The sequence below is a fragment of the Varroa jacobsoni genome, unplaced genomic scaffold (genome assembly GCF_002532875.2).
Source record: "Varroa jacobsoni isolate VJ856 unplaced genomic scaffold, vjacob_1.0 scaffold_23, whole genome shotgun sequence".
Taxonomy (NCBI): Eukaryota; Metazoa; Arthropoda; class Arachnida; order Mesostigmata; family Varroidae; genus Varroa; species Varroa jacobsoni.
This window is the reverse complement of record NW_019212925.1, coordinates 221,726-248,459: the sequence shown is the minus strand read 5'-3', so window position 1 is coordinate 248,459 and position 26,734 is coordinate 221,726. Positions and strand designations below refer to the sequence as shown.

Here is a 26,734-nt window from a genome sequence, read left to right as displayed (position 1 = left end):
GTAGTACAACCGCATCCAGTTACAATGCGCCAGGTTTATATAGCATACCTAAATTGTTACTGGAAAAATCGTTACTACCTTGTGCTATTTTACTGAAACACTGTTCACACTGGTGAACGTTAGTATGTGACTGTGATCTATATCGCTATTTTACAATATAGGGCATTTAATATCTGGATTTGTTTTATTCATTCACGGCCAGCCTAAGGTAAATTCATAAGAAAATATCGGCACACTTGTCAAGCTAGAAACACGCATGGAAGTCGCATTTTACTAAAATATCTGTACCGCAATTGTTACATATCAAATCCGACTCCATATAACATGGTATATCCTTTTTTCCTAGTTTGCAAGAGGAAAAGGAAAGAGAGGATCAAGCTTGCTATACTAGTATGGACTAAACTGTGCGTCGCTCACCTGATAGAAAGCTTTTTTGCCCCTCTAAAAACTTTAAACATCGAAATCACGTTAACGGTACTTCTATGTATAGCCCTCTCAGATCAGAGATGTGCTACAAAACCTGCAATGTACTTTTAATCTACTTAACAGCAGGAATCGTTTTAGCGCATGGTTTTCTTATAGGTTATATGACTGGATGAACATGGCAAGAGTACGAGCTTTCAACATAGTTTCATAAGGTAGCTACTATTTTGGATAACACGGCTAATTTAGCGACTGAATGAAAATGCACTGCTCGGAAAACACTGTTTTATATTATACTATACATCTAAAGCATGAGCTAGTTTGTATGATTAAAATTTCTTATGAATGAATATTAATTGAATGCAATTCGTATGAATCCCTTGGTTTGACGTATCGCTGACTGTAAATGTAATGCGTGAGCTACACGCTATGATAGTTTTTTTTCCCCGTTTTGTATGACACAGTGACCGTACCAGCAGGTTTGGAGAAACAATAGCTGAGCGCGATATCTACATATGTCAACTTACTGTGTCCTATTGATATTAGCCGCGACCCCGCCGCCATTTTTCAGGGTGTTGTAAGCGTACAACCTAATTCTTGGTTTCTCGTTGTACGCCCCAGATGGAGCTACCTCCTTTGTTCCCTCACATCCATTCGAACCTCTTCCACTCGTCGGGCCTTTCCCAGTACACGAGGGCAAAACAGCCCCAGGCTCCCCCGAAGACTCATGTATGCGCGAAGCAGTATCATCGTCAGGTCATGTAATCTTTGTGTTCTATCGGCTACAGACGATCACAGTGTGTTTTATTTCGATCTTCGAGCATGCGACTTACCGAATTCGTTCCCCAATTATATTCGGCTAAAGGTGAACAGGCTAAAAATAGGAATCCGGTGAAGTGGCAAACATCTAGAGGCCGCTACATGTGGTAAAGTGGAGTGATTTTTTTGTTTTAGATTAGGACTGGGCCTTTGGCCCCAGCGATGTTCCCCACGATGTTACGGGATTCACAGACGCACCATGAGTGCCTCATGGATATATATGTGAGTTGAGCCCGTGGTTTAAGCAGGGATGGCTAACGAGAAAATCCATGCTTAGGTACAAACAATCGACATAATTTTAACTTCGAAAATGTCTATAGAGTAGGTATTTGATTCTGTTCCCGAGCCGAACTTTACTGTGAAGAACAAATGCATCATCCGATTGGAAGTATTACCATTTTAATTTTAGATGCTCGCGTTACTAAATTAATTTATGAAGAGCTGTCGGGATAGGATATATATCCTCAGGATGAATAATACTTTCAAACACTTACGTGTTAAGTAAAGTATGTGTTTCCAAAATGCCTATCCATTTGATCATCTTTTCTACTACGGTAAACGCACGAGGCGTTGCTGATAAGGCCAACAAGTAAGAGCCCCCACAAGTCTATGTGACAGAATGGCTAATAAACCTAGAGTGAGGATTATGATAAACTTTTTCGATGAATCATGCATTATTAGGATGTCGTTCAGTTCATAGTTGACCAACTGGATTTACGTGACCATTCTAGCTGGTACAACCTTTTCAAAATTAAGCGTTTCTTGATATGCGGACTAGTGGATCGCTGAGACCCAGTCGATCCATCCTACCTAGACTACTTGAAAAACTAACTGCAGGATAATGAAGTTAAAAGAAAGTTAAGTATGGGCTAAATGATCAACATTCGTCTGATATATGTGGCTTCGGTAACTTCAAAAGTGGCGATACTTGAAGGCTGAATTAAGCAATCGTATCTATATATGATCCTATCGTATACATCCTATAATAGAACTTAAATACGTATGTATTACTGCTTTGGATAATAAACCCTTTCAAGATTTAGCCAGTTTTTTGTTCTTGAAATTCCTCCGAGCTCAAATATTGTGACGCTTATTGACAATTTCCACCACTGAAAAATATCGTAGCATGACCTAGTTATACCTGCTGTTTCGTTGTTGACGTTTTGCTCTATAAAACGGCTTACCTAATTATAATTCTGCTCCGCATTCACTTATTTCTAAAGCAAAAAATTTATTAGACTAAGTTAAATCTTCAAGTTGACGCGGTCAAGCCTGATTTCAATGATGTACCACCTATTATTAGGCCATATAGAGCGATATGTTTCATACGAAAATTATGGTAAAGGTCATTGTTATGAATAATTGTACGTTAACAGTGAAGCATTATACACAAATTCATAACTCCACCTATTGCTTTCAATGTGTGTTCATACAAGGGTATAAGATAGGGGTACTATGCTGTACAGTATTGATGATATTATTTATATATGCGTGAAGATAGCAGTACGATCAATTACAACGTCAGCGAAGGAATTCCCTGAAGTCAGTGACTTCTTTAATCAATCAACGACGATGCAGATCGGTCGCAATATTACGTGACGATATTGGCACGCTAAACCCAAACAGTAATAAAATTTTTATGGGACAACAACAAATCAAGTCCGTGAATTAGATTTCCTTTTTTGTAGCTGCTTTAGATTTAGCATTATATATGCTCTTAAACTAACCCAAGTTATAAGTTATCGCAAACACTTGCCGGTATATTCTGGTTGTGCACCATCGACTGTATAGTTAGCGCATAACAAGCTAGAAAAATCGGGTCATTCATTGTGGAACGGGTGAGCTCATCAATCTATGAGCATAACGTTTTGTCTTAACGTGTTGACAGAATAATGGAAATCTCTATGAGCGGCGAACTTTTGCCGAATATGATAGCAATATGTGAGAATACAAATTGCAGAACTCAATAATCCGTCGCTGAAATATTCGGCATCTGAAACGATCAAATCTTGCACCTCCGATCGTAGTCAACCCTCCAACCGTATCGAATAAAATATCCCCTCCATCGTCGACAAGCCCTTCACGCGATCAGGGGTAAGGGCAACCGATCGAAGACCTTTAGAGCGTTTGTCTGCCCCCACGTTATCAACCCAAGTCGTCGTCGTGTACTTCGAGTGACATAATGAAATCCAGCCTCCAGTTCTTCTTCTTACCGCCGAGAGGATTTAGCAGATATCGCTAGTATCGTCCTTAATAAACAATGAACAAAGTAAACGCCTTACAGGGTGCCGTCTATTAGGTTTGTGACGAACTCTGAGCTTGGTTACTGTAGAAACTGGTTTCTAAATTCGTCACAAAACAGATTGATGTGAAGCGTCAATGTTCAGTGCTATTTAGAGCCTATGACCAAGTGTCTTGCACATAGCTTTGTATAAAGTCGTTAACGGCTTCGAAGTTAAAATCGTAAAAACTGCCCGATATCGTTTCCATCCATCTATAATACAGACAAGTGCGATAAACAAATATGGTTGCTTTCGTGTTTGCACGCTAAGCGACGGAGTTTTTATCTCATTTAATAGATGTTTGTTGTTGTTATCGCTGTAATCATAATTTTAGAGACGTTTGAAGCATGCAATGTTCAGGAACAATATCTCTAAATGTTTACTTTCTCTTCCACATGTTTACACAAGCTTAGTTATTTCTATATCTCATTCGCCTGTTCGAAAATTTCTATAGTTGGGCGGTAAATGAGTTCTTACATCGAATCGACGTCCAAAGACAGAAAGCGTTGCAGACAAAAAAAAGAGGTGTGAAGCTCCAGAAGCACTGCTCAAGAGTAGTTTGCCTGTTTTAAAGATGGAGTCCTGAAATTGTTGCCACCACGTTCTGATCGACCATTCGATGTCGGTGACTACAGCTTAAATCACCTTGAAAAAAGCCTACGTGAATTGGCGACAGTTACTGTTATGAATTGTTTCTATTCGCTGACGGCTACTGAAAATTTTTCCGAGCTAATCTGTTTTTTAAACTGCGTAAAATGTGTAAAGAAGACATTTCGCCTACTACTTAACACCAGGCGACCGCAGCGACAAAATTCTTAGAGATGATACCCCTACGTCATAGAAAGCAGCGAGTGGCTTCGTGAGCTTCTTTTTATTCCAAAGTCAAGTTAGACCTGAATCTGAAACAAAAAAAAAAAACAATTTGCATCCACTGGAGAATGTTTGAGAACAGCGAGGAGTCGACAAGAATTTGTGTATGGTACAGTCGTATCGACTGCACGGAGTTTCACAGTAGAAAAGATCTGATCGGCAAGAGAAAAAACCACCCTTCTGCACGACAATGGTGGACCACAGCTGAAAACAGTCGATCAGATCATGGGAGAAGATTCGTTTGAGATTTTGCTCGAGTGCTAACGTACGAAGAGAATAGTGGCGATAAATACATATATATGTAATATTTATATCGTACCGTATATATATATATACGTCAGAAAGGTTTGGAATAGATGTTGTCCGTTACCATCTGACGGTCTTTTCTATGTGCCTTGATGTCCTACCCTAGACTAATACGCTCACAAGCAGAAAGTGCCCAGTGCCCAACACTTTCGCTTCCTATTCATGATGCGTTTGTTCCATTTCCTAGTCAGTGTGTACATTTATCTGTATGTGTTTCCAGTTCGGTTATGATTTTTCTTTAAAAATCGACATATCCTCTTGAATTTGTATCATCATCTGCTCTTACGCTATAATGCTGGCTCTTACAACCTGGCTACATATCGTTATGCTGGACGAATTTTGAGCTCTAGAAGTACACTAATATATTATAGAGAGATAGTATTCTTCTACTGATTCTCACTGTTAATTTCTAGATGAGATCAGCACAAAACGTGTAGCATTAATAGGTACACCGGAGACATAAGGTTGACATTTTTATCGATCAGAAATACATCCTGTATAATTTTCATTTGACTGTGGCAGAATACGCTAAATACGACGCCAACGGAGAACCTCAACCATGACTATCTACAACAACTATTCCAGCGGCACATCGAACGGATGAGTAAGTGCCCTGCCACCTCTTGTGTTATCTATTTATTTCTATCTATCTAGCTATTATAAAAATGAATGGTTTCAGTGCTATAGTTGTCAATGATGATATATCAATCCACAGTCACCATTCAATTTAAAGAATTGCAAGTAACTTAAAGTTTGCTTTATTTCCGTGAGAATACTTGAGGATTAAGCTTTACAAGTTGATTTTTTCCTGCGATTCAAGGATAAAGAAGTTGGAGAGAGCAAATCGACAATTTACGTATGTTCTGAATTAATGAAAAAATCGAAACAGATCGTTGTTATTGAACTGTTAGAGCGTTTTCGTTGAACTGACGCAAAAGTTAGCTTGCAGTATAGTATTGCTGGAACATTATAGGGCGTTTAAACTTAAGTTGCTACTGTCAGCGTTTTGGAGGGACCCACTACGGAAAACCAATTAATCGGTAACCCATTTTTGTGCGTACATACTCGACATTTACCTAGTGACAAGGTCTCCAATAATGAATGATCACTTACATAGAATCAAGGTCACCGAGCAAATACGGACGTTGTAAAAGACTGGACCAAACGCATGATCTTTCGCTCAAAAAGATTCCCATTAAAACGTACATGGGTCAGTTGCACTAACTAGGGGGGGGGGGGGTGAAGCTGCCCTAAAGAGGATCGGACTTTGTTGATCACGTAAAACAAGTTGTCTCCATAAATTCCAGCAAACATCGGATCTGTACAGTTTGCGCATATACCTTAATACAATTTCAAGAGGTTAAAACACATTGAACAAAAGATTCTGTCTAATATCTAGAGTCAGGCCAAATTAAACGCGTCGCCGTTGAAACCTTACCAGTCATCTGCTCTTTCTTACCATCCATTTTACTACCAGACTCAGTCTATTTTCCTGCGTACATTGTTATGCCTACACGTGCGATCATAATTTGTTAGAGAAGCCTATCTTAATTTATTAGAGAACAACATGCTTGTAATGGTCTGTCAGGCGTACATCGCAAACCAAGTATCATATCTTCCACAACCTGGAAATTTGATGAGTCAAATAAGAGTTCACAGGATCAACGTGGCTGATTCCATTGGCCTTGCCGTTCTACGTTATAGCGTAAACAAAGGCGCGTATTAATGATCAAATCAGTGTTCCGACGTCTCTAACGGCAGGCGTAAATGTACCAGCTAGTGTATAGGAAAGTTTACCCGCGTTGTTTCAAACAAGCCTATTGCTTGCTTTCTTTGTTATACTTCACTAAGCAAGCATTATGTTTAAATGCCTCCATGTATTTTTGACCACTTGCTTACTGTTAATTTTTTCTTAAATTTTCAGAATATAAAGAACGGCTCAATAATGAAATGGTGCACACAGAAATCAAAAAAGATGAATGCCCCATGTACGTCGAGGCGCAGGTAAGGCGCCACGAACTACTGAATTGCCCTGTACGAAATCTAAGGTTACATAAGCATAATCGTCTTTACGCTGAACTTTAAGGTGTTTTGAACTTGCGCTATGGTTGTCCGGCCTCGACAACTTGTAATGGCTATATTTTAAACGGGTCAAATGTTTTCTAACACCTTAGTTATACTTTTTTATTCTGCTAATATTTTTCATTGATTTGTAGTATACGGTTGTCTTAATTTATGGTATACATCAGAATTATCGATGTGGGTTCTAGGCAAAATGGGTGGAGACAATGAAGGAACGACTACAGGTTCTTAGCGACGTCCTTGATTACCCAACAACTCGAGTAGTAAGTACCTTAAAATGCATCCATAGTTAAATTACTGATTTCTATTAAATTACGTTGGTGTAATTATTAATGCGTTTCTCCATGAGACCTCTTTCCGAACCCCAAGCCAGGAGGAAATTTTCAGTTTCTTTTGTTTACGAGACGTTTCAAAGCAGACTTGGTCCGACCTTGGCGCGGAGCCTTACCATATAGTAGTCTAATGCTGGCGTCGAATCCAGCCGCGATACATCCAGCACTACTTTCGGAACCCGAAATCTGCCAGCCTTTTAACTAAGCGAAACGTTTTTACGCGTCCTAGGAAACGTGGAATTAGAAAAACCGAGAACGTTACACAAATGCTGACTGGGACAACAAAGCGAGCAAGAAAAAAAGTCGAAATATCGATTCAGCTAGCTTCCAATACAATGACAATAGTTCCAATTCTTAACTGACAACGCCCTAAAATACATATTAGAAAATTTGTGTTGTTGCCCCCATGTGTGCCCATCGACGATTTTACGGGCCTTTATAGTTAAGACCTGAGTAACATTTGCGCATAAACCAGATGGCAGAAGCAAACATGACACATCGCACTCGATTCGTTCATTAAAAACAGCGACTGTAAATGGCTGAACACGATACGCTTGAGCACTGGCACCCAATCATCGACTTCCTGAGTGATGAAATCGGTAGACATCGCCGGCAAAAATCGCGGTAGACAAGCCGCACCGCGACAAAAGTGATCGATCGATCAACTTTTATTTAATCAATGGTTGAATCAATCATTTAAATGCATTATGTGCATATAGGCACATTAATTAAATGGCCATACACTGCTAAAGTGTAGACAGTTAATTAAGTGTACAAAGATTTCTGTATCTCTTACGGGAAGAATGGAATACTTAAGCGCGACGCAACTATTGAAAGGGGCGTTGCATGATCTTTTCATTAAATTCTGGCTTTGGCTTTTTTCAGCGGGAAAATTCTGTTGAGAAGTACAGTATCCTCGCACTGTGGGATAAACACTGCGAACTTGGTAAGTTAAATGCTTTCATATTAACTAACAACATAGTTCAAATGAAGTTGTCATTTTTAACCTTAATTTGTAAATCGGAGTGTAAATCAGAAGATAACAATACTGTTTCATAGACAAATGTATTTATTTGAATTTCTATCATTCTGATTTCGCCCTTAGTGTCAAGTGGGAATACTAAAATAGATGTTTCGAGTTTTACGTCCGGTACTGTCGCTAAGCGTTGCTTTAGATGGCCGATGTCGGATAGGAATGTTAACTCACTGATTTTTGTTTCTATTGACTACTTCTTAGGCAGGTGAGAGTCTCAGGCGTAGAGAATAGTTGAAAACATCATGTGTTGCAGCTAATGATAGCGAAGTTAAAGTTGACACCCATGAAATATGATGGCTCGAGCTTATCCTATTTTTCTTCTTCTTCAGATTTGAGAAATGGGAAATAAGGAACATAGTTTGAATTTTATTTGGCGCGACCATTCCTATATTTTTTGGCCTTATTAATACGAATAGATTTCGGGAAGTAACAGATTCATCTCACCACTTCGACATCAACCCCTTTGCAAGTTTAAGGCTACGTCCGGTAGAACAGAATAGCAACTGTTGAGAGGATTGCGAAAATTGATTTGGAACCAGTTTTTCGGCCAGTTTTTTTTAACTAGATTCGCCAACCGTCAGGGGCTTAGGAACCAGCTCAGTAACTGCAAGTTACGATTTTAAAACAAACCACAATTTAAGCTTGGACTTTAAAAGTTTTGTCTCCTGACACAAACGAACAGCCACACAAGACGGCTATCGTATGCCCTCTTCTCAAAGGATGTCACTAGGTCAATGAGAATATTGACACCATCCGATGGTCTACTAGTAAACGGTATTTAATATATATTGCCGTAAGAAAAGAAATTATCCTTATTCTTATTTAAAGTGCTGTATCTTGCGAGTACCATGATGTCCCTGAAAGGAAGTACATCAGCGGGTATCCGCTTTCAATCCTGTTTGTACGGGCTCTTAACCGAAATGTATTACTCTACCCACTGATTAGAATTAACAAATCAGTTTCCTCAGAAAGTTCAATATCATAAGTAATTTTACTATGCTTTAAGTTATATTGGAGTTTCTGTCGTTGACACGCGTACTATTTTGATCAGGTAGGCGTCTACTAACATTGATCTGTATATGATCATATCGTCTATCGATAAAACGAATTTGCTTATGCGTTTCGTGTTCGACGGCGCCTGGGGGCACAGGAAAGGGCGGGAATCCCTTTTTAATGCGCGTTACAATAGTAGCGCGACTAGCAAAACAGCCGTTTTTACTATACTACGCAAACATGCCTCCGGTCTGCGCATTGTGCAAGGTAGATACAATTCCTACGCGTAATTGACGTCTTGCTTTAAAATATTACTAAGGATGAATTAAATTATATACCGTAGTTTGCCTACCTAGCTTATCGACGCGTTTTGTATGTCTATCTGATATTTGTGTTGGCCAATAGCGGGCATTCGGGCGACGTTTATCAAGATTAAATTATTAAGATTAAGTTATTCCTTAAAGTTTGCATGACTAGATGCTTTCTAAGGAAGGTAGCAATGGCACAGTCTGACAAACGGGCACATAGTTAATATGCTATTGGCTCACCATTACATTAGTCAAACGTGCTTTTATTTGCACGAATTTCCCTGTTAATAACGAACGCCTCGTTATATATTGACAAACGCTGGAATGCCCTGTCATACATGCTGACTGGCCCCCCACTGGTAGGGCGAACGTTGTGCAATTTCTACAAACTTATGAGGCTTACAATTTCGATCGATGTTCATGACGATCAAGTTTACTTCCTTTGATATGAACGCTATAGCATCTAAAAATGTCGTTTACATGACCTGGCTTAATAATATGCCATTCACAATGTGGCTCTCGTCAAGACTTACCTCTTTCTATTACCATGACCGCACTTCCACCCTATACTCAAAAAAAAAAAAAAAATATATATATATATATATATAGACAATAAGAAAAAAAAGCTCTTGAAAATGCTGCGATGAAAGACTTGTAGGTAAATACATCTCCATGTTTAAAGCATGCGAGATGGGTGTATGTATTGAGTGGCGAAAATAAGCGGTCGCTAAATTCGATGTTCGCAGGACAGGCGTTTACATGGCTCGCCTTGAACCTTAGAATGACTGAGCCGTGTATTCAGGCACCCAAAATCCTACGTACTGTTAGATAATCCAGTAAAATCGCTTCGGACCTTGAGTGCACCTAAGAAAGAGTATGACTAAATATTCCAGCTTATTAGAGCAAGATTTGCTGATTAATTAATTTATTTTATTAATTAACTGATTAATAATAATAATAAATTTAAGTAAAAAGGTACCAGAGCATATTGGACTATTCGGCCTTTTGATGATTTTTATATAGGTGCAAAAAAAGGTGAGTTTGAAGCAACGACAATGAATAACAATATAGTAATAGAAGGAAAAGGTATAAGAAAGAACAGATTATCTCAGGCGTTCAAATTTCGCACGATTAGCCAACCAGATTACAACAAGCGAGACGATCAGAGGAAACCCATCGTTCTTCTTGTGCTGAGATGCCGCCATCTGAAGCTAATGGTTGACGGCTATAGCGGACGTTAAACTCTGGGGGTTTATCTAGGTAACGTTACAGTTACTCAATCACTAAGGTAATTCTTTATGCAGAGTAACGCTCATATCCGTAGCTGGCAGTAAACAAACAAACAAACAACAAAAAACAGCTAACCACAATTTGCTTTGGGTGAATACTTAACGACGAGAAGAAAAGGCCATACAATGTCATACTTTCAGCTCTTAGAGCGCCAGCCACGTGTATATCCTGGGAGGCTGGTGCATCGCAAACTGCCGAAATCTGTCTCTGTAGTTGTTTTACTAGTTAACAGTCGTTTTGCGAACCGGCCACTGTATTAAACTGCGTTGCTTTGAGCTAATCAGAAGTAGTAGTATATTGTATAGTTGTATGTATATATAGATATACAAATATTATTCTTCTATGTCTTCATGATAGAGCCATTGGATCCATTAGACAATCAGTCCTTTACTTTCACAAATAAACTTTACTGTTGTTATTATTGTACCTCTGTCTTTTATAGCTAGGCATAAGTATGGGATTGGGGCTGTTGTCGCCAAATTGTTATTATAGATTCCTCTATAATTTGTCTTTGTTTGTCAATACTAAAGTTATTTGAATCCTACCCTGAATTTATCGAGATCGTTCTATACCTTTCGTATATAAATTACCTACTCGATGTTTTTGGGATTTTACCAAACTGGCCATGAAAAAACATCGCTGTCTAGTTGTATACTAACTCTAAATACTGCGCGAAATTCTTATTTAATACCAAGCTAATAAATCTAGGTATGTTTTGGTCGGTGGTATTATTCCCTCTGTAGTACATGGTAGATTCGAATGCAAACTGTATAATGCAAATAGCAACCCATTTGTTAGTTAAACTTAATTTAGAAGAGATATGGGCCTTTTCAGAACGTTTGAAAGGAAACGCCAAGGCAGGGGTTCATCCCAGAAGGCTTACAAATGCCGAAAACGGTGTAGCAGTAGTCGACGCAAAGGCTTAATAACGAGTTGATCGTAGCTAATTAATTTAATTAGGATTAACTAAAAAAGAAAAATTCAAAGCTTTAGGTGAACCTAACACTGTCGTCGGTGGGTTTTGCAATTTATATCTCAAACAGACTGATTATAGCATTATTTGTAATCAAGTCCAAATTTGGTTGTTTTCCAGATATCAACTCCATAGGCCACTTTATCTCAGCTGAAGAACTGCGACCTCTCATCAAGCCTTTGTAAGTCATTAATATACCTATCAATGGTCATAATAGCTAATGAACAAATTCTTAGTTAAAGTCAACTGTAGTTTGGCGCAATTTTTTGCGCTACATCCATCTCGACCCATTGTGAGGTTCGACTCTTAAGAATGCCTTATAAATATAAACTATATCGCGTATGAGAAAATGGAAAGGGCGACGCAACAATTTTGAATATTCTATTTCTCTATTAGTCTATCGTGTAATCCCATTGCCCAACAGTGAATCTCGTCTCACTTCTCAGTCGTAGTATAATAAATTCAAATATGATTCCATGATCTCCTAGTCTTCGCCCGAAACCCGTTTTGATTGAAATTTTTTACTTTTTTTAAAAATTTTGATTGATTGATTGAAAAAAATTAGTGCAAAAAAATGTGCTTCTCCCAGAGTCAATAGTTAGTATCGTTCGTTCAGTGGAAATGGCTTAAGTTTCAATTGAGTATTATTGGCTGGACGAAGTCCCGGCCGAAATATAGCTTCACCAGTTATTACAACGCGTGACTTGCCTTGGAAGTTACGTTGATAAGTGCGGCCCACTATGTGAATGAAACATAGCCCATGGAAAAGCCTCAAAAACAGCCTTTGATGAAGTTCACTTACCGTACTTGTTCTAATGAGAGTGCGACGGGGAGTATCGCCGGCCGGCCTCTGCGAAGTAGACTAAAATGAAGCTCATTTATATTTCCATGCTTTACGGGGTACCATAACTCTTTGCAAATGTCAAATATTCCGTCGAAGTAACAATTAATAAATTATGAAAAAAAAACCTCACTGGCGGTACAAGTGGTTTAGAGCTCATATAATAGCATGCTATAGCAATTCTATTTAGTTACTAAATATACATGTCGAAACTAATACTTACGTTTTTATCATATATATATTAATCTCGGCCATTTTTACTACTTACCAGCTTATATTTGGGTGCGACTTGACGTCATAGCTAATCATCTACTGTTATCTTCTGCAGGCAAAAACAGCGTCCGAGTCTCAACCTCAACGAATTGCTCGAGTACTTTCAACCCCTTTTAGGTGCGGCGACATCGGACGAAACCGAGGAACAGGTGAGACCATGATTCGAAATAATTCAAACTCTGTATATATTATTACACTGCCGTAATAAACAATGCCAAAAGAACGCTTTGCTTGACCACGATTTTGTCGGGCCGCTACGACGTAGCAAAGCTACAGCCGCTTCTGTTAATCGGACGGGTGAGAAACGTTTAAAGCTACTTCAAATCAAAGGCACTGCCATTACCTTGAGGAAGGCAAGTAATGGGGTTTACTTTAAAAGGACTAACTAATAGTTACATTAATATCGTGTATAAATACTTTGAGCGTAAACCACATTATTCGAGTGGTCTGTGACGAAATGTATGGGCAACTCCCCATAAAACGGTTGCTTTACGTGTGCGTGCACGCGTGGAACAACAGAATCTATCTGACTATGTTTTCTATATTACTGTTGTGATTACCATTTGCATGACGATACGGTGCCTAGGTGTTAACGAGTTGCGATCATGGACGAGTTCGTAAACTGCTACAGACACGGGGATGCAGTAACGAAAACAGACTGCGCTTATGGAGTCTTGTTCTTGGACTCTCGAGCTCGGCGGACGTAAGTGCCTCTATATTTCGAATTTTACGTCCGGCATCGCTGTTTGGCATTCCTCAGACAGCTGGCTCTCAGCACGAAAGCAAGTCTGTCTGTCTGTTTGTCGATGCCCGGGTTCGAATCTAGGCCACGACGTGTTCCGCACTAACCTATCATGGAGACGAGTACCCATAGGACGATTAATTTTATTGTTATAAAATCACATAGAGAATCTATGAGTAAAACGTTCTTGCATGCTTCGATTTAATGAAATGTTAAAAGCGTACACTGTATGTATGTGCATACATTGATTTGTGTATGTTATATTAACCGCTTTCACCGAGAACGCAAATCCAATCTAGCTAAGTAGAATTTAGTTAATGGGAAAATGTTCCCTTGTGGATATTTTCACACAGCGGCATTTCAAGCCATTAAACACAACGACGCAGCTGGGCTTGCTGATTCTTGCTGACCCAGAGTGGACACAGAGGGTAGCATTCAGTATTATATTGATATTAGTATGACTGGTTTGCGATATACCTGAACGATCAGCGTGTATCAGACATGAATATTTATCCTACATATGTAGCACATTGTAATGATAGGAACATACCGCTGAGACCAGTCCTGGAGTGAAATGTAGCACGAAACTCGCATGCTTATTTAAACAAGCCACTCATCGGACATACAGCAATAGAGCAGTATCGATTCACAATTCGATAATCTGTATAAATGGATAATTCTAAAGATACTTCGTTGTTTGATCTTTTTCAACGCTACAATCGCCCGGCCAAACGTTACGCGTCAACACGCGCGCCCAAAACATTACTGCCAGAACTGTTTAGCAGGTAAATTGGTTATTCGGCCACCAAATGTGACTTTTCACCGACACAATAGTCTGTTCATCTATATTTTCATAGAAACGTTATCAAATAAAATTTAGTGAATTAGAAAGCAGTGATTTATTTTATAGGGCTACAAACATTGTCAGCCAAAAGAGGGACTCGTCATTTTAAAGGGCTGGATTCAAGTGGACTGCACAAGATTTCTCACCACAGCGCGTCGTTGCCAACGTAGGGCTTTGATGAGGTAACATTAATTAAGTCAACTTGGAACTGCGTTGGCGTATGAACACCATAAGACGCTATGGTGTCGCTCGGTTAGTTAAGTACCCGGTCCACTCGTTTCCTGCCTTAGTACGACTTTGAGCGTACGTATATGCTAAACGTCATTTCGTCACTCATAAGCGTTTAACAATGATTAACATAAACGGTACAGGTACCAGGCAGGGAAAGCAGTAGGGATTGCCTTTTTTTTTATACAACAAAAGCATTATTAAAGCAGCACGATATTTTTGATTTCCTCGCATGCTCCCCCTGAGTCCCCATTTCTCTTTTTTCCCATAAGGATCCCCTTACGCTAAAAATTTCACATCACGGCAGTTCCTGCACCACCCTCCTTCCACTGTCACTAGTCGGCTCCGAGTCCAGCTCCGCCCTCGAAATGAGACCACTCCAGTTACGAATGTCCTCTACTCCCATCGTGATAGATATCGCAAGATAGGCCGTGTACGCTGCTACTGACCTTTGAAATACACAGTTCAAAGCCGGGCCGGACGACGCCCATTTGATTAAGGCCCATCAGCGGACCAGTTTCAGCATTCAGCATGCCCTCGCCTTGGTGACAACTAACGTCGCCTTCGTTAGGGATACTGGCTTTGTTTTCTGGAACGAAACCGTTATAATATATATACGCAATAGTGCCTATCAACCGACTGGCTACACAAGCGGCGACGATGGATATTTTCTTAGAATTTGAACAGAACCTACGTCGCAGGTACGCCATACATATCGCTGCTTGACTCGGTAAGCGTCACGCTGAGCAGTGATAAATGTAATCGGGGGTTGCCAATACACGCTTCGCTTGCGCAGCCATAACCCTTCCGAATCGGCGCGGCATGCACGGCCCAATTACATGCTGATTGATCCAGAAGATTAGATGTACTCATTGCTTGACTTTTACTTTGTCAACGTTTTGAAGGACAGCCAGGTTATAGGATACTGCAGGTTCCGCGGCGAAGCAAGCGGAGAAAATGAAATTGAAGAACGTGAATTTTGGCTTCACTGTGAGATTGGTGGCATATTATAGTACTTATATAGCAATCTCTTCTATTAATGTCATACAGTAACGCCAGTTACGACAGTAACGAACAGGTGATGGCGCTGAGCAATCGGCCACGGGGGCTTAGAGCAAAGGAACGCGTCCGCTGTAATTTACCACAGATTTCAATGTCACTGAGTATTGTACTGCATGTGACACTGATACTTCAGATTAAGTGAGATATTCAGATCAGGGCCCAGAGAAGTGTGGGATAGTCCTAATTCTTCGTAGCTGGTTTCGCCTTTACGCTATTGTAGTTATTGAGGTCGTGATTTGATTTACTATCTTGACGAAGTTATGTGTAGCATCGTAGCGGAACTGATATGCCATTATTTGGAGCGTCCTTGTTCGTCTGTGCGTGTGACAAAATCACCAAGTTTCGAACGGTACGAAATGATAAGATGCGCCAGTCTAGCACGTACATACCCCTTCCAAGCTAGCTCAAGCGGCTCTTAATCGTAGCAGTATAACATTAAATTGCTTGTTACTCGGAAGTACAGGTAAGAGTTCGCAAGAAAACCACTGTTTATACCCTGAGTGTTCCTTTGTGACTATAACATACTGTAACAATTCGAATCATCAATGCGCTTATTCCTAGCGAGGCACTTAATGGTAGACTGCATGCCTATTAAGTTAAGAAATGTACACTGGCTGGAGTTTTTTCTTACTTTCCTATTAGAGTTTGTAGAAGCTGCATTGCGAAATCGTTATCCTTGATGTTCTAGAGATGGGTTAAGTTAATATCAAGTCATATTAGATTGAGCACTGTTTTTCTAAACGGCTTGATTACGAGACTGCACGATCTTTTCCTACCTTAGAGCTAGCACTCATTTAGCAGCGTAGGTAGATATTTTTTTAATGAAATCTAGGCTAGGATAATGAATCTTAACTTTTAGGGAATATCGACATCGCCAATTTCACTACCTCTACCAATATCTGATACGTTTAGTCGATTTTATCGATACGGTTTATGGGTAGCGACATCTACCGTATTTAAATCCCTTTCAAAAATAAATGCCTATAAGGACTAACAGATAGAAACTGCTATTTTGCCTATAATCCTTAAGCAAGGCCTTAACTGTAAGAACGACGCTTTAACATTGTCCGTAAGTATCAATCCGTATTTCAGCTGAGGTGCATTTTTCTGTTATGCTTAATAGCGTCGAAGGAGATATTGCAATCGTACTGAAATCGCTGCCAGATTAGGCCCACCATGATGGGCAATCAGCCTAACAGGTTTACTAAGGCTGATTAGCTTTTAATGAAATTAGGTTGACTTGACGCGAAATTTGACGTCGTTTTATAAGCGAAATTTGTCGACTCCTTTTTACAACAAAGCAAATGTAAATTGATTCGTACGTTTTGTATACAAGTAAGCTTAATAATCACAATTAGCGACAAGCTCAATATAATATTAAAAATAACTGGCTCTACTCACATAAACAGCTCAATGTTTATGTGTTGATGCGACTCGAAGTACCCCTTGTCGTTTTCGACCGGAGGTTGTTCTATCAAGTCACCGCGTAGTCCGAAGACATATTTGTTTCTGTACCACTGTAAGAACTTTTAGTAAATTACAGGATAAAGTATCGGCGCCGCGTACTCTATGGCTTGCAACTGTTGTAGCAGTCCTAATCTCGAATCTCTATGAGCCTACCGTGTTGTAGATAACCTATTTTACTCTCCATACGATACAACAACCCAAGGGCAGGAACTGTTTTGGCGATATGGTGGTTTTGAATAGAACTGCGCAAGCGGTGCGCTATAAAACCTTTCGAAGCAAGACAGGATTGTCATGGGTGATGGCAGTACGCTGTACATGGGACGGTTACTAATTCTGGACATTAATAAAAGCCGGCTTACTTCTTCGTATTTCAAGCACGCAAAAATCGTATAGATATACCATTTCTCCTGCGTTCTTCGCTGTACTGCGTGAACGCTAACTATCAACTGCTGGGTAATATTCATTATAGGTTATAGCTGCCCTTTGAATTTCGGAAGTAGACGATAATATATTCAAGGACTGGCTAAGGCTCCATTTGCGGGGACATTTAGGACCCTGTACGGCGCAGTTTTTTTGTAATGAATCCAGGCGGAAGGTAAAATAGGTTCCTATTTACACGCACGCATGCGCCTGTTAGACAATGCCTCAATACAATCACATGCGAAACTTGACAAGTTTATTTTCCTATTACTTTTATTATTGTTCACTCTAATAGTGCGTAATTCAATATAGACATACGTGTACACGTTAGTGAGGGGTTAAGTTCACTTTTTATTGGAGATGTCCACTGCAAGTACTGCCATCGCCTTGCGCAGTGCAGAACTGTAGTACTACTTCATAATTATTATTTATAGTGTTAATAATAAATGATCAGTCTTGCGTCGTCAGACATAGGATTAAACTATCTACTTAACTATAGAACATACATGAAAACAATCTTGTAAATGCTTTAAAGATTACTAATTCTTAGCTTTATTTTATACACTACAATTCTAACATTGTAGATCTCTCCCTTATCATGATAACAATGGATTTGTGATGTAACACTTAATTCTCTGTTCTTTATTGTGGAGTTCACTTTTCCTATAGGACTTCCTGCTGATAGGAAATACTGAGTTGGTAAACGATTTTCCAGCACAACAGTGTCCTGCATTCGGTGATGCCAGAAACGGAACCGGAAAAAGCCACCATACCGCTCAGAATCGGCTTTTGTTAGGCCTTCTTTGGCAAGGCTCTGAAGAGTCAGGAGATACAACATGATAGTTAAAATATTGATTGCTCACTTCATGAAGCGCACATGCAATTAATCCTCGTTGCTCTTATATTTAGCATGGTTTACTCGAACGTGGTCAGCACAAAAGTGTACCCACAATCTTGTTTGAACCATGCGCCGTACGTACGTGACTTCGGATGGCCAGCGCTTATAACAGTCTCACTTTATTCACAATTGAAATCCTACTAGCCACTCTGAATCCGTTATGGGTGACATCCAGATTTGCCAAACATTTTTTGGACCTGAACGCAGTTACATCGTACGCCAGATTTCGAAGTGAAGATCTATGGCGCTGTGTTAAACACTCACCGGGTTTTCCAAATTGCATCAGGTGAATTCAGTGCGTAATGTGATTGAATAACCCTCAAACAGGTTCAGCTCAAACGACGTTTTTCTAATATGTCTCACAGGTATTCTCCTTTAATTACGAACTTGTCCTCCCGCTCTAGGAGCTTCTAAACAGCTACATATCTACCATATCCGTTTCCATATGCAGTTTCTCTATCCAAGACTTCTCCAACTTCATCGACAGCGGAACATGCGTGCCGACCCATTGGCGATTTTAGGGCACGGAAAATTCGGTAATAGAGACAGACGTCAGGGGAATAAGCGGGTTGAAGCCAACGTTGAATAAATTATAGCTTACTCTGGGAAATAATTTGTATCTGCCAATGAGGCCTGGCGTTGAGTAAGTGGACCGCATGCGTTCGACTGTCGTGCCAATTGTCCGTGAGCCTATTTTTTTCACTTTCGGCGAAGATCTCATTGTAGTAAATGTTTCTGACGTCCATTACGAGTATTACCGATATCGTACGTCCGAACCTGGTTCTTTTCGAGCTGGCGGTAAAGATTGAACGATACGTTTGCCTATAGCGATCGTATGCTTCAGGTGCTTTTTTTTCTTAATCATTGAACTTGCGCAAATTTCGCGTCAAAATCACTTATTTCTAGCTAGCCTGAAGCCACTACACGGAGAAATAATTTTTTACTCAGTTTCCATATTTAGAATTCTGGTACTCATTACACGTGAAATATCAATTTTAGCCTACGGAGTTTTTAAGCTTTAAGCCCTGCTTTCCTGGAAAACCTTGTTGATTGTAGCATTTGGTCCTTATCCTTCGAGCTCCGACACCTGGCTGCCTCCTCGCTGATCTCCAACACTCCGGTCTCCGTTATTATTGTCCCAGAAACGTTTGATATACTATAGTTTCGGCTAGAGCTTCCTTGTTCAAGGCCTTCATCAATTTTCGATGAATTTCGCAATGCTGTGGCTTTCGAGGCAGCGACAAAGACATGATCACTGATTGTTGATTTAAGTGGTTTTCATTCAAGGGCTTTTAAAAAAACTAAAGTATTTACCAGCAAAACTTAGTGTGCTAGCAACATCTGGTACAAAACTAATCCAGCCTCGATGTCCGGATCCGCTTATAACCGTCAACACTGTCAACGATAAAATTCTATAGCACAATTTTGTAGAGGAAACATTTCTATTGCATTGACGCATTAAATTGACAATTATATATATATATATATATATATATATATGTATATAACTATATATGTATATATATGTAACTCGTAATCGTATAAAATCTATTAAATAAATGGCAGGTGACAATTTTAAGTAAGCATCATGTTGGCTACGCTATCAGTAACAAGGTTCGTAATATTTTACCATTAAAATACAATAGAAAGAAACTGATTGCGATGGACCCTATGGACAGAATTCGAAAACGGTCACATCCGGCCGTCTATAATATGATTTAATATAGAAAAGGCAAGCGTCATTCATAGCGTGACGTGTGCGTTTTTTGAAAGCGTATCTTCGTATAAAGGTGCGGTTGTTGCTTTTGGCGGACAACGAAAACGAGCTTCATTCCAGGAAATCGGACTTATAATCAATACGAGTATTGAGTGGCATTTTCGCACAAAGTCATGCCTGGTTTACTTCTGGTAAAAACGTGCGTCATATATCCATGAGTGGATCTAGCTTCTTTTCAATCTTCTTCTAAGCTTTTTTTTCTACACCGATATGATTTCCAATGACAACCCAGTAGAGACACAACAGTTACACCACTGAAAATAACGTTATTTGACCTAAAACCTGGACACTGCACCTGGATAGTTTAGCAATTTGGTTAACATGTTCAGTTGCTGTTAATTAGTCAAGTATCTATATGCAGGCACGAAAATCGATAGGAGCCTACATAACATGAGTGCCTGCTAATTCTCGTATAGTTCGTTCATGTAGCCGTTCCATACCAGTGACTGTTGCTAGGCGTAGACCTCCACGGTTGTTGCCGAAGATCTATAGCCGTTTTTACTACTATTTCATTTATTATACTAATGAGAACGAATTTATGTAGTTGATATCGTATAATGGTGGACTGAGTAACACGTTGAACCCTGTACGGCAAATGAAAACCTACTTATGGCTGTATTTTAAAGCTGTCACTTTTGCAATCCCATATGTTTTTCAACTACGCTTTTCCAAGTTTGACAACGGTAAACAGTAAAAAAATTCGCTAAATTCGAGAGAAAGCAGTGTTACAATTAACTGTATGATAGCCTGTAATATATAACGCAGCCCCCTTTTTATGTACACTTCGGGAAACTAAAGCTTTTCTATTGTTAACACCTTTTTGCAGAACGAGATTCGGTATGAGTACGTACGTCGGCTGATTTTTAACTATGACTGTTTAATGGATAAATTTTTATTCAAAGTAAGTGATCATGAAAATTTTTTATATTTCTAGTATACAGTATGCTTGCCTTCTGCTTTGTAATATGCAAATATCACCAGATTCGCTTGAGCAATCCTTTGTTCCATCTAAATGAGATACATAATTTCCTATTGCGATGGTTTCTGACGTGCCTGATCGTCATTGATATGTTTCTGTCAGACGACCCAGTTTGGCCCTTCGCGCCTACGTTTGTCTAATAAATAACACGATACATTTTGAAAAAAACGTATGTTAACATGTGACGCAAGACGCTAAAATGTCATACTGGATGACTTAAACCGCCATGTTTCGAGTTTTACGTTCGGTATCGCCATTAGACATTCTAGCAAACGGCTGGCTCCTGGCACAAGACGAGGTCTATCTATCTATCTATGCCCGGGTTCGAACCTGGACCACAACGTGTCCTTAAGATTAACAGGGCGACCTAAACATACATTAGAAACGCTGGAACTGCACCCCAAAAACAAAAACAGATACCGACAATAAGGGTAAAAACGATTTTAAAGAAGACTTTTGCAACGCCGGAAATTTTGCTCAGAGGGTTATAGGGACAGAAATCCGGAAACTAAACGTTCTTTTCTGCCGGACTTATCCGTCAAATGCTGAAATCCAACGGCGAGCAACGAAAGCAATGATTTCATTACACAACAGAAATAATCTCGTTATTCTTAACACAGTGTAGCTTCATTAGGTGGGAACACGTTTAGGCATCTCAAAGAATTCTTGAAAAAACCTTGCATGTCTAAATCATTAGAACACATGGCGTGTGTACCGGTTTTATGGCTAGTTCAACGTACGCTCGAAACCGGCGGAATCCTGAATCTCTTTATATGTGTCATACTCTGCCTGAGCAAGGAAACATGTACCTGTTATTCCATAGTATGCAAAATAATAGAAAAGCATGATCAATAGGGCTCTTTACGAGAATACAGGTTGACCGGAGGCAATTTGCTTATCGATTTTAAACGAAAAACGAGAAAAAAACTATCTGGGTCTATGATTATTGGCTCATATTCTCTATACGAATGATGATTGAGATTGTCGCTGACAAAGTTAAGACGTACTCTTCTGCCGTTAAACAGTACGATCGTTGCAAAAGTCGATGAATTTGGAAAATAATAGAACTTGACCTAACATGTTGAACTCAACGACGCAAAATGACCCGATGAAAAATGATTATATCGATAATCGTGAATTGATACCAATCGATGAAATCCATAACTTGCTAGTTACAACGTCAGCAATCTTAAGCATAAACTCGGGCCTTATCTATAGTTAATAGGCCATATCCTTGCGAAGGTGTCCCCAGTGTGAAGGACAAGGGTTATCATTGATAACGAGCTCTCGCGGCGAGTAGAAAAAAAAATTGTACGACGTAGTGTTTCTAGATGTGGAATCAACTGCGATGAAGTTATTTTACATAGATGTTGCAAAGATAAGTATTATACAAAAACGACCTGAACATTTTAAAAAAGACATTTTTCGCCAATTATTCCTATAGCCACTAGGAGCGAGCTGAATACACAGCCCAAAAAACAAAAAACAACTGAAATAAACATTTTTCAATAGCCCACTTAATTGTCACAACCACCTGAACACCGATTCTTCCCTCTGTGTTTAAAATAGCGAATAATTCAATAAGCAGGACTGAGTTTTCCGACCATCTGTGCCGCCTGACACTTTCGCGAGTGGTACAAAAAACTGTAATTTTTTATGCTAAATTCAGCCATATTGTTTATATGCAGCTGTCATTTTGCGGTACTTGTGAATATTAAATAGGCAGAATTTTCATAGGCTTCTTCTTGTGGCAGCTGTACACAAAGTACAACGCTTTAACGTTTAATGTTGGACAACTAGTTAGTTAAGTGAATGGGAAGTTGTCTTAGTAAATTTAATGAATGTGCAGCGTTCAAAACCAATACTGCTTGAAAAAACCGAGTTAACAGCATCCCATGACTCTCCTACCTTCAGGACATCCGCACCCGCGCCTCAAATGATGACCAGTTCTTCGTTTTCGAGGACGAGATTTTCCAGATTCTATTGGCATTTCAGCGGGAGACGCTTTCAGATAATCTTACTTCGTTGTCGTCTTCCATGATCCTGCCTTCCATTGTACTTGCCGCCCCCTCAGCATTAGGTAAGTAGAATGTATGAAAACTTAACAGAGTGACCCCTCCATTTGGCCGGTTTCATTGCTAATAACATGAATAACAATTAATAACAACGAACACATTATACACATTCATTTCTAGTACGCATAGAAAAATCTCCGTCAAGAGTTAATTTCCTTATTATAGGAAGTAATAACAATTGGGTTTCCGTACGTGGTTCATTTACGTTGGTAATTTATCGAATATCTCAAATGATACTATCATGCCAAAATTTTCAATATGGCCGGCAATTTTTAATGCAATTGAAACTGTCCGTCCCCATAGCGGTATTGGTTGTTTGTCTTTTCAGTGGCTCCTGTATGCTTCGTTACGTCGTCGATCGCAGACGTGTTCCACATCTTCAGTACACTCGCCAAGCGGTATTTCACCTATTTGACAAGGCTAACGTCGAATACAAATGGAATCGTGAACATTTTCCATGTTTTCCACTCTATTCTCTTATTACTTAAGCCCAAACTCTTGGAATATTTACTGCCCATTACTGTGTAAGTTGCAGAAGAAGTCCAAAAACTTATATATGAACCTGTTATGAATAGTTCCCTTACTTGCTACATAGCTAAATGTACCCTATAGCTAAAATAGAGCCCGTGGTCATAGGCTTTACTACCCACAGCCTAGTCACAGATTTATATTTACGGGCGTCTAATTTGCCGGCATGCAATTTTTTTTATCATTTATCATCAGTCATTTAGTCATGCTCCGAATGTAGTAGAGTAATGAGAATTCAGGCTAAAAAATGTATGTTTATTTATTAGTTTTAGTTTGTACGATATTGGATATTTAGTGTCAAATAAACACATGTATGCGATATATGTAGTTTTGTTGCTAACTTTTTTTTTAGCATTTATTTAATTGATATTAAGTTTAAACAACTACGCGATTATATATCCGGTAATTCCGATAAAATAAATTAGGTCGCTGCATGACGGAGTGAGTTGTTTCGTAGGCACTACTGGCACAAATCCAAACACAAAAATCATCGTTAAATTATTTTACGATCTTGACCGATTGGAATATCTTTTACCTTTTTTTTCTACTGTTATGAAAAAGAGATGAGTTATTTACGCGCATTGGTGCTACTTTGTGAGGACGTTCCCCTGGCCTAGAGCAGTCTAAGCTTGCCTCCAGCTGCAGGACCCAGTTCCGTTGAAGTTATTACCCATTAAATCTCAATCGACGCTCCCTCTACTCTTGGACAGCCTGGATCTTTATTTACTCGTACTGAATTATCCTATACTTACCGAGAAGTTGAAGGAACGATCCGAATCGTATTATCCGATTATATAATCCGATCTAGGCGATGGAATTTGTTATAGAAGTCGCCGTTGGAAATGACCGATTATACAGTGAGGTGTGCGGCATGTTTATTATTTACGAGTTGATCAGATGGATCATTAGAATTTAGCTCAGGATGGCTGCATAAACCATGCACAGGGTTCGAAGCTGAAGGGAAATAGTCATATTTTATGATGTTGCAGAAGCAGTCGCTTTGTTCTTCCTGCTTATTTTTCCGAACTGCTTCTTGTAAGGACTACGTTTGGAACACCACAGGCTACACACTACCTTATGCTAAACTCTCTCTTTCTCTTCCTCTATATAGATATTACTAAATGAATGTTAAATCCTGACGCAAATAAACGTTGACTACCATCTTCAGCATCGTAATAAGCTAATATCTATGATTCTGATGAGTTTCTCCATAGTAATGTACTGGTCACGCCTATCCGTATTATTACGCTCTCTTTGTTTTTCCATTTAGCGAAGAAGAAATGCTGGAGGTGCTCTTATGCGCCTTTGCAGGTCCCTTAGCGGCAGATCAAGTGTTAGTTTTATGGGACGCTATGATCGGTTTTGATTCGACGCTCGTCCTCGCCCTTTTAGCTGTCGGCGTCGTAATTACGCGTCAGAAGACACTTGAAGCGTGCGAGAATCGTTCCCAGTTACGGGTGAGTTTACTCGATTTTCCCTATTTGAACACCACACACAAATGTACCAGAGGCGTTCGTGGAGTACGGATTGATTCTTGACGGCCGCTAAACTTCTTCGTCGTATATTACTCACAACTGCAGTAGCTATATGATAAATGAACTTAATCTCTAATAATATAATTATTTCTCTCTAATTAGATAGGGAAACACGTTGTTTTATAGCAAACATTGTCATACCGTTAGATTAGAAACTGTCTAAGTTGCTTAGTTAGTCATATACAAACTTTTAGACATCTTAAATAATTCTAAATTTACGACATTTTAGGAGGCTCTGCAAAACCTACGTGATATTCAAGTAATGCCAACGTTGAAATTCGTGTTAGGCCAACTTGAGATGATAGGAAGCCCGTTGAATGCAGTACTGCTCGATTCCACTTAGTTTAAAGATAAGAAATTCTAAGAAAAATCACCGGACTGCCTAGATACAATGTAAGCACATATCTAATGTTAAGAGGAAGTAGCTCAAGGCCCCTATTTTTATCAACTAATTGAATGTCTCGCGAATCGTAAGCGTCGCTGACGGCTTTTAGACATAGACGTAATTCAGAATCAATAGTTTTTCATTAAGATGAACCTGGTATCGTCATAAGTTCCGACTTTCAATTATTTTATCCTTTCACAATTCTTCTTACAAGTATAGCCGTCTTGAGGGTAATGGACAGTATCTAAAGGCCCTGTATGCTTACACACGAATATAGAATAACATATATACTGCGGTATATCAATGGCATACGCCGGAACATTCTTTTCGCATAAATCAGCTTAGCTATTCTTTTTGAGTGAACTAGAAAGTTTAGGCAAAGATAAAGTTCTAACTGTTATTTTTTTAGTGATTTTGATGTTTCTTACTTAATAATGCTTCATTAGTATTATTTCAAACCTATTTTGGCGAGGATAAGGTCATCAACTGACAACTAAGTGCAAGGCTGTAAGCTTAAGTTTAACTAATTAGAACATTCTATTTATGTTTCGTGATTTCAGGTGTCATGTCCAAAGTGAGACTGTTTCTATTTAGTTGAAATAAGTTTGTGTGTAGTTATGAAAATAAATGGTTATTAAAGGGTTACGAAGGTTAACTAGATTTGTTTTTCTTCACAATAAAACAAAGCGAGTTGAAAATTATATGGTAAGGATATATGTAGGTTCATGTACTTGCATCAAGCTGTAGTCTAAAATGGACTAAGAATCATCAAGTTGCTTTTTGTCCTACTTTGTATATATAAAGACTAATCTCTAGAAGTGGCTAGTAGATACCGATACTTGAACCACATCTCGCCTTGAGAGATTAAAGTTTGTGCTTAAAGCCTCTCTAAAATCAGTCCGAATTCGGGGCTATTGGCTAATATGAGTGTTAGTCTAGTTGTCTTCACCCGTAGGCGGGTTAACT

The 26,734-nt window shown here is 39.2% G+C and overlaps 1 protein-coding gene and 1 long non-coding RNA gene across 7 annotated transcripts; one reads left to right on the top strand and one right to left on the bottom strand.

Moving 5' to 3' along the window:
• Positions 1-1,147: 1,147 nt before the first annotated feature.
• Positions 1,148-26,423, top strand: LOC111258743 (TBC1 domain family member 19). 6 transcript variants are annotated; one of them, XR_002679165.2, is made up of 14 exons: positions 1,148-1,464; positions 5,223-5,304; positions 6,625-6,704; positions 6,971-7,045; positions 8,000-8,060; positions 11,835-11,895; positions 12,884-12,977; positions 13,415-13,531; positions 21,093-21,167; positions 23,160-23,325; positions 23,649-23,844; positions 25,119-25,305; positions 25,613-25,776; positions 26,329-26,423. XR_002679165.2 is itself a non-coding variant. In XM_022830237.1 (13 exons), exons 1-13 carry the CDS (start codon positions 1,405-1,407, stop codon positions 26,344-26,346), a joined length of 1,272 nt encoding a protein of 423 aa, XP_022685972.1. In that variant the 5' UTR covers positions 1,148-1,404; the 3' UTR covers positions 26,347-26,423. The 6 variants fall into 6 exon arrangements, 1 of the variants encoding a protein (XP_022685972.1); XR_002679166.2 differs by lacking the exon at positions 21,093-21,167; XR_015310279.1 differs by lacking the exon at positions 25,613-25,776 and having other exon boundaries at positions 25,160-25,305.
• On the bottom strand, positions 7,069-13,482 carry LOC147754008 (uncharacterized). Its single transcript, XR_015310280.1, has 4 exons — positions 13,389-13,482; positions 12,824-12,938; positions 12,517-12,576; positions 7,069-7,339 (listed from the first exon to the last, which is right to left on the bottom strand). It is a non-coding gene; the product is annotated as an uncharacterized LOC147754008 (long non-coding RNA).
• Positions 26,424-26,734: the final 311 nt, after the last annotated feature.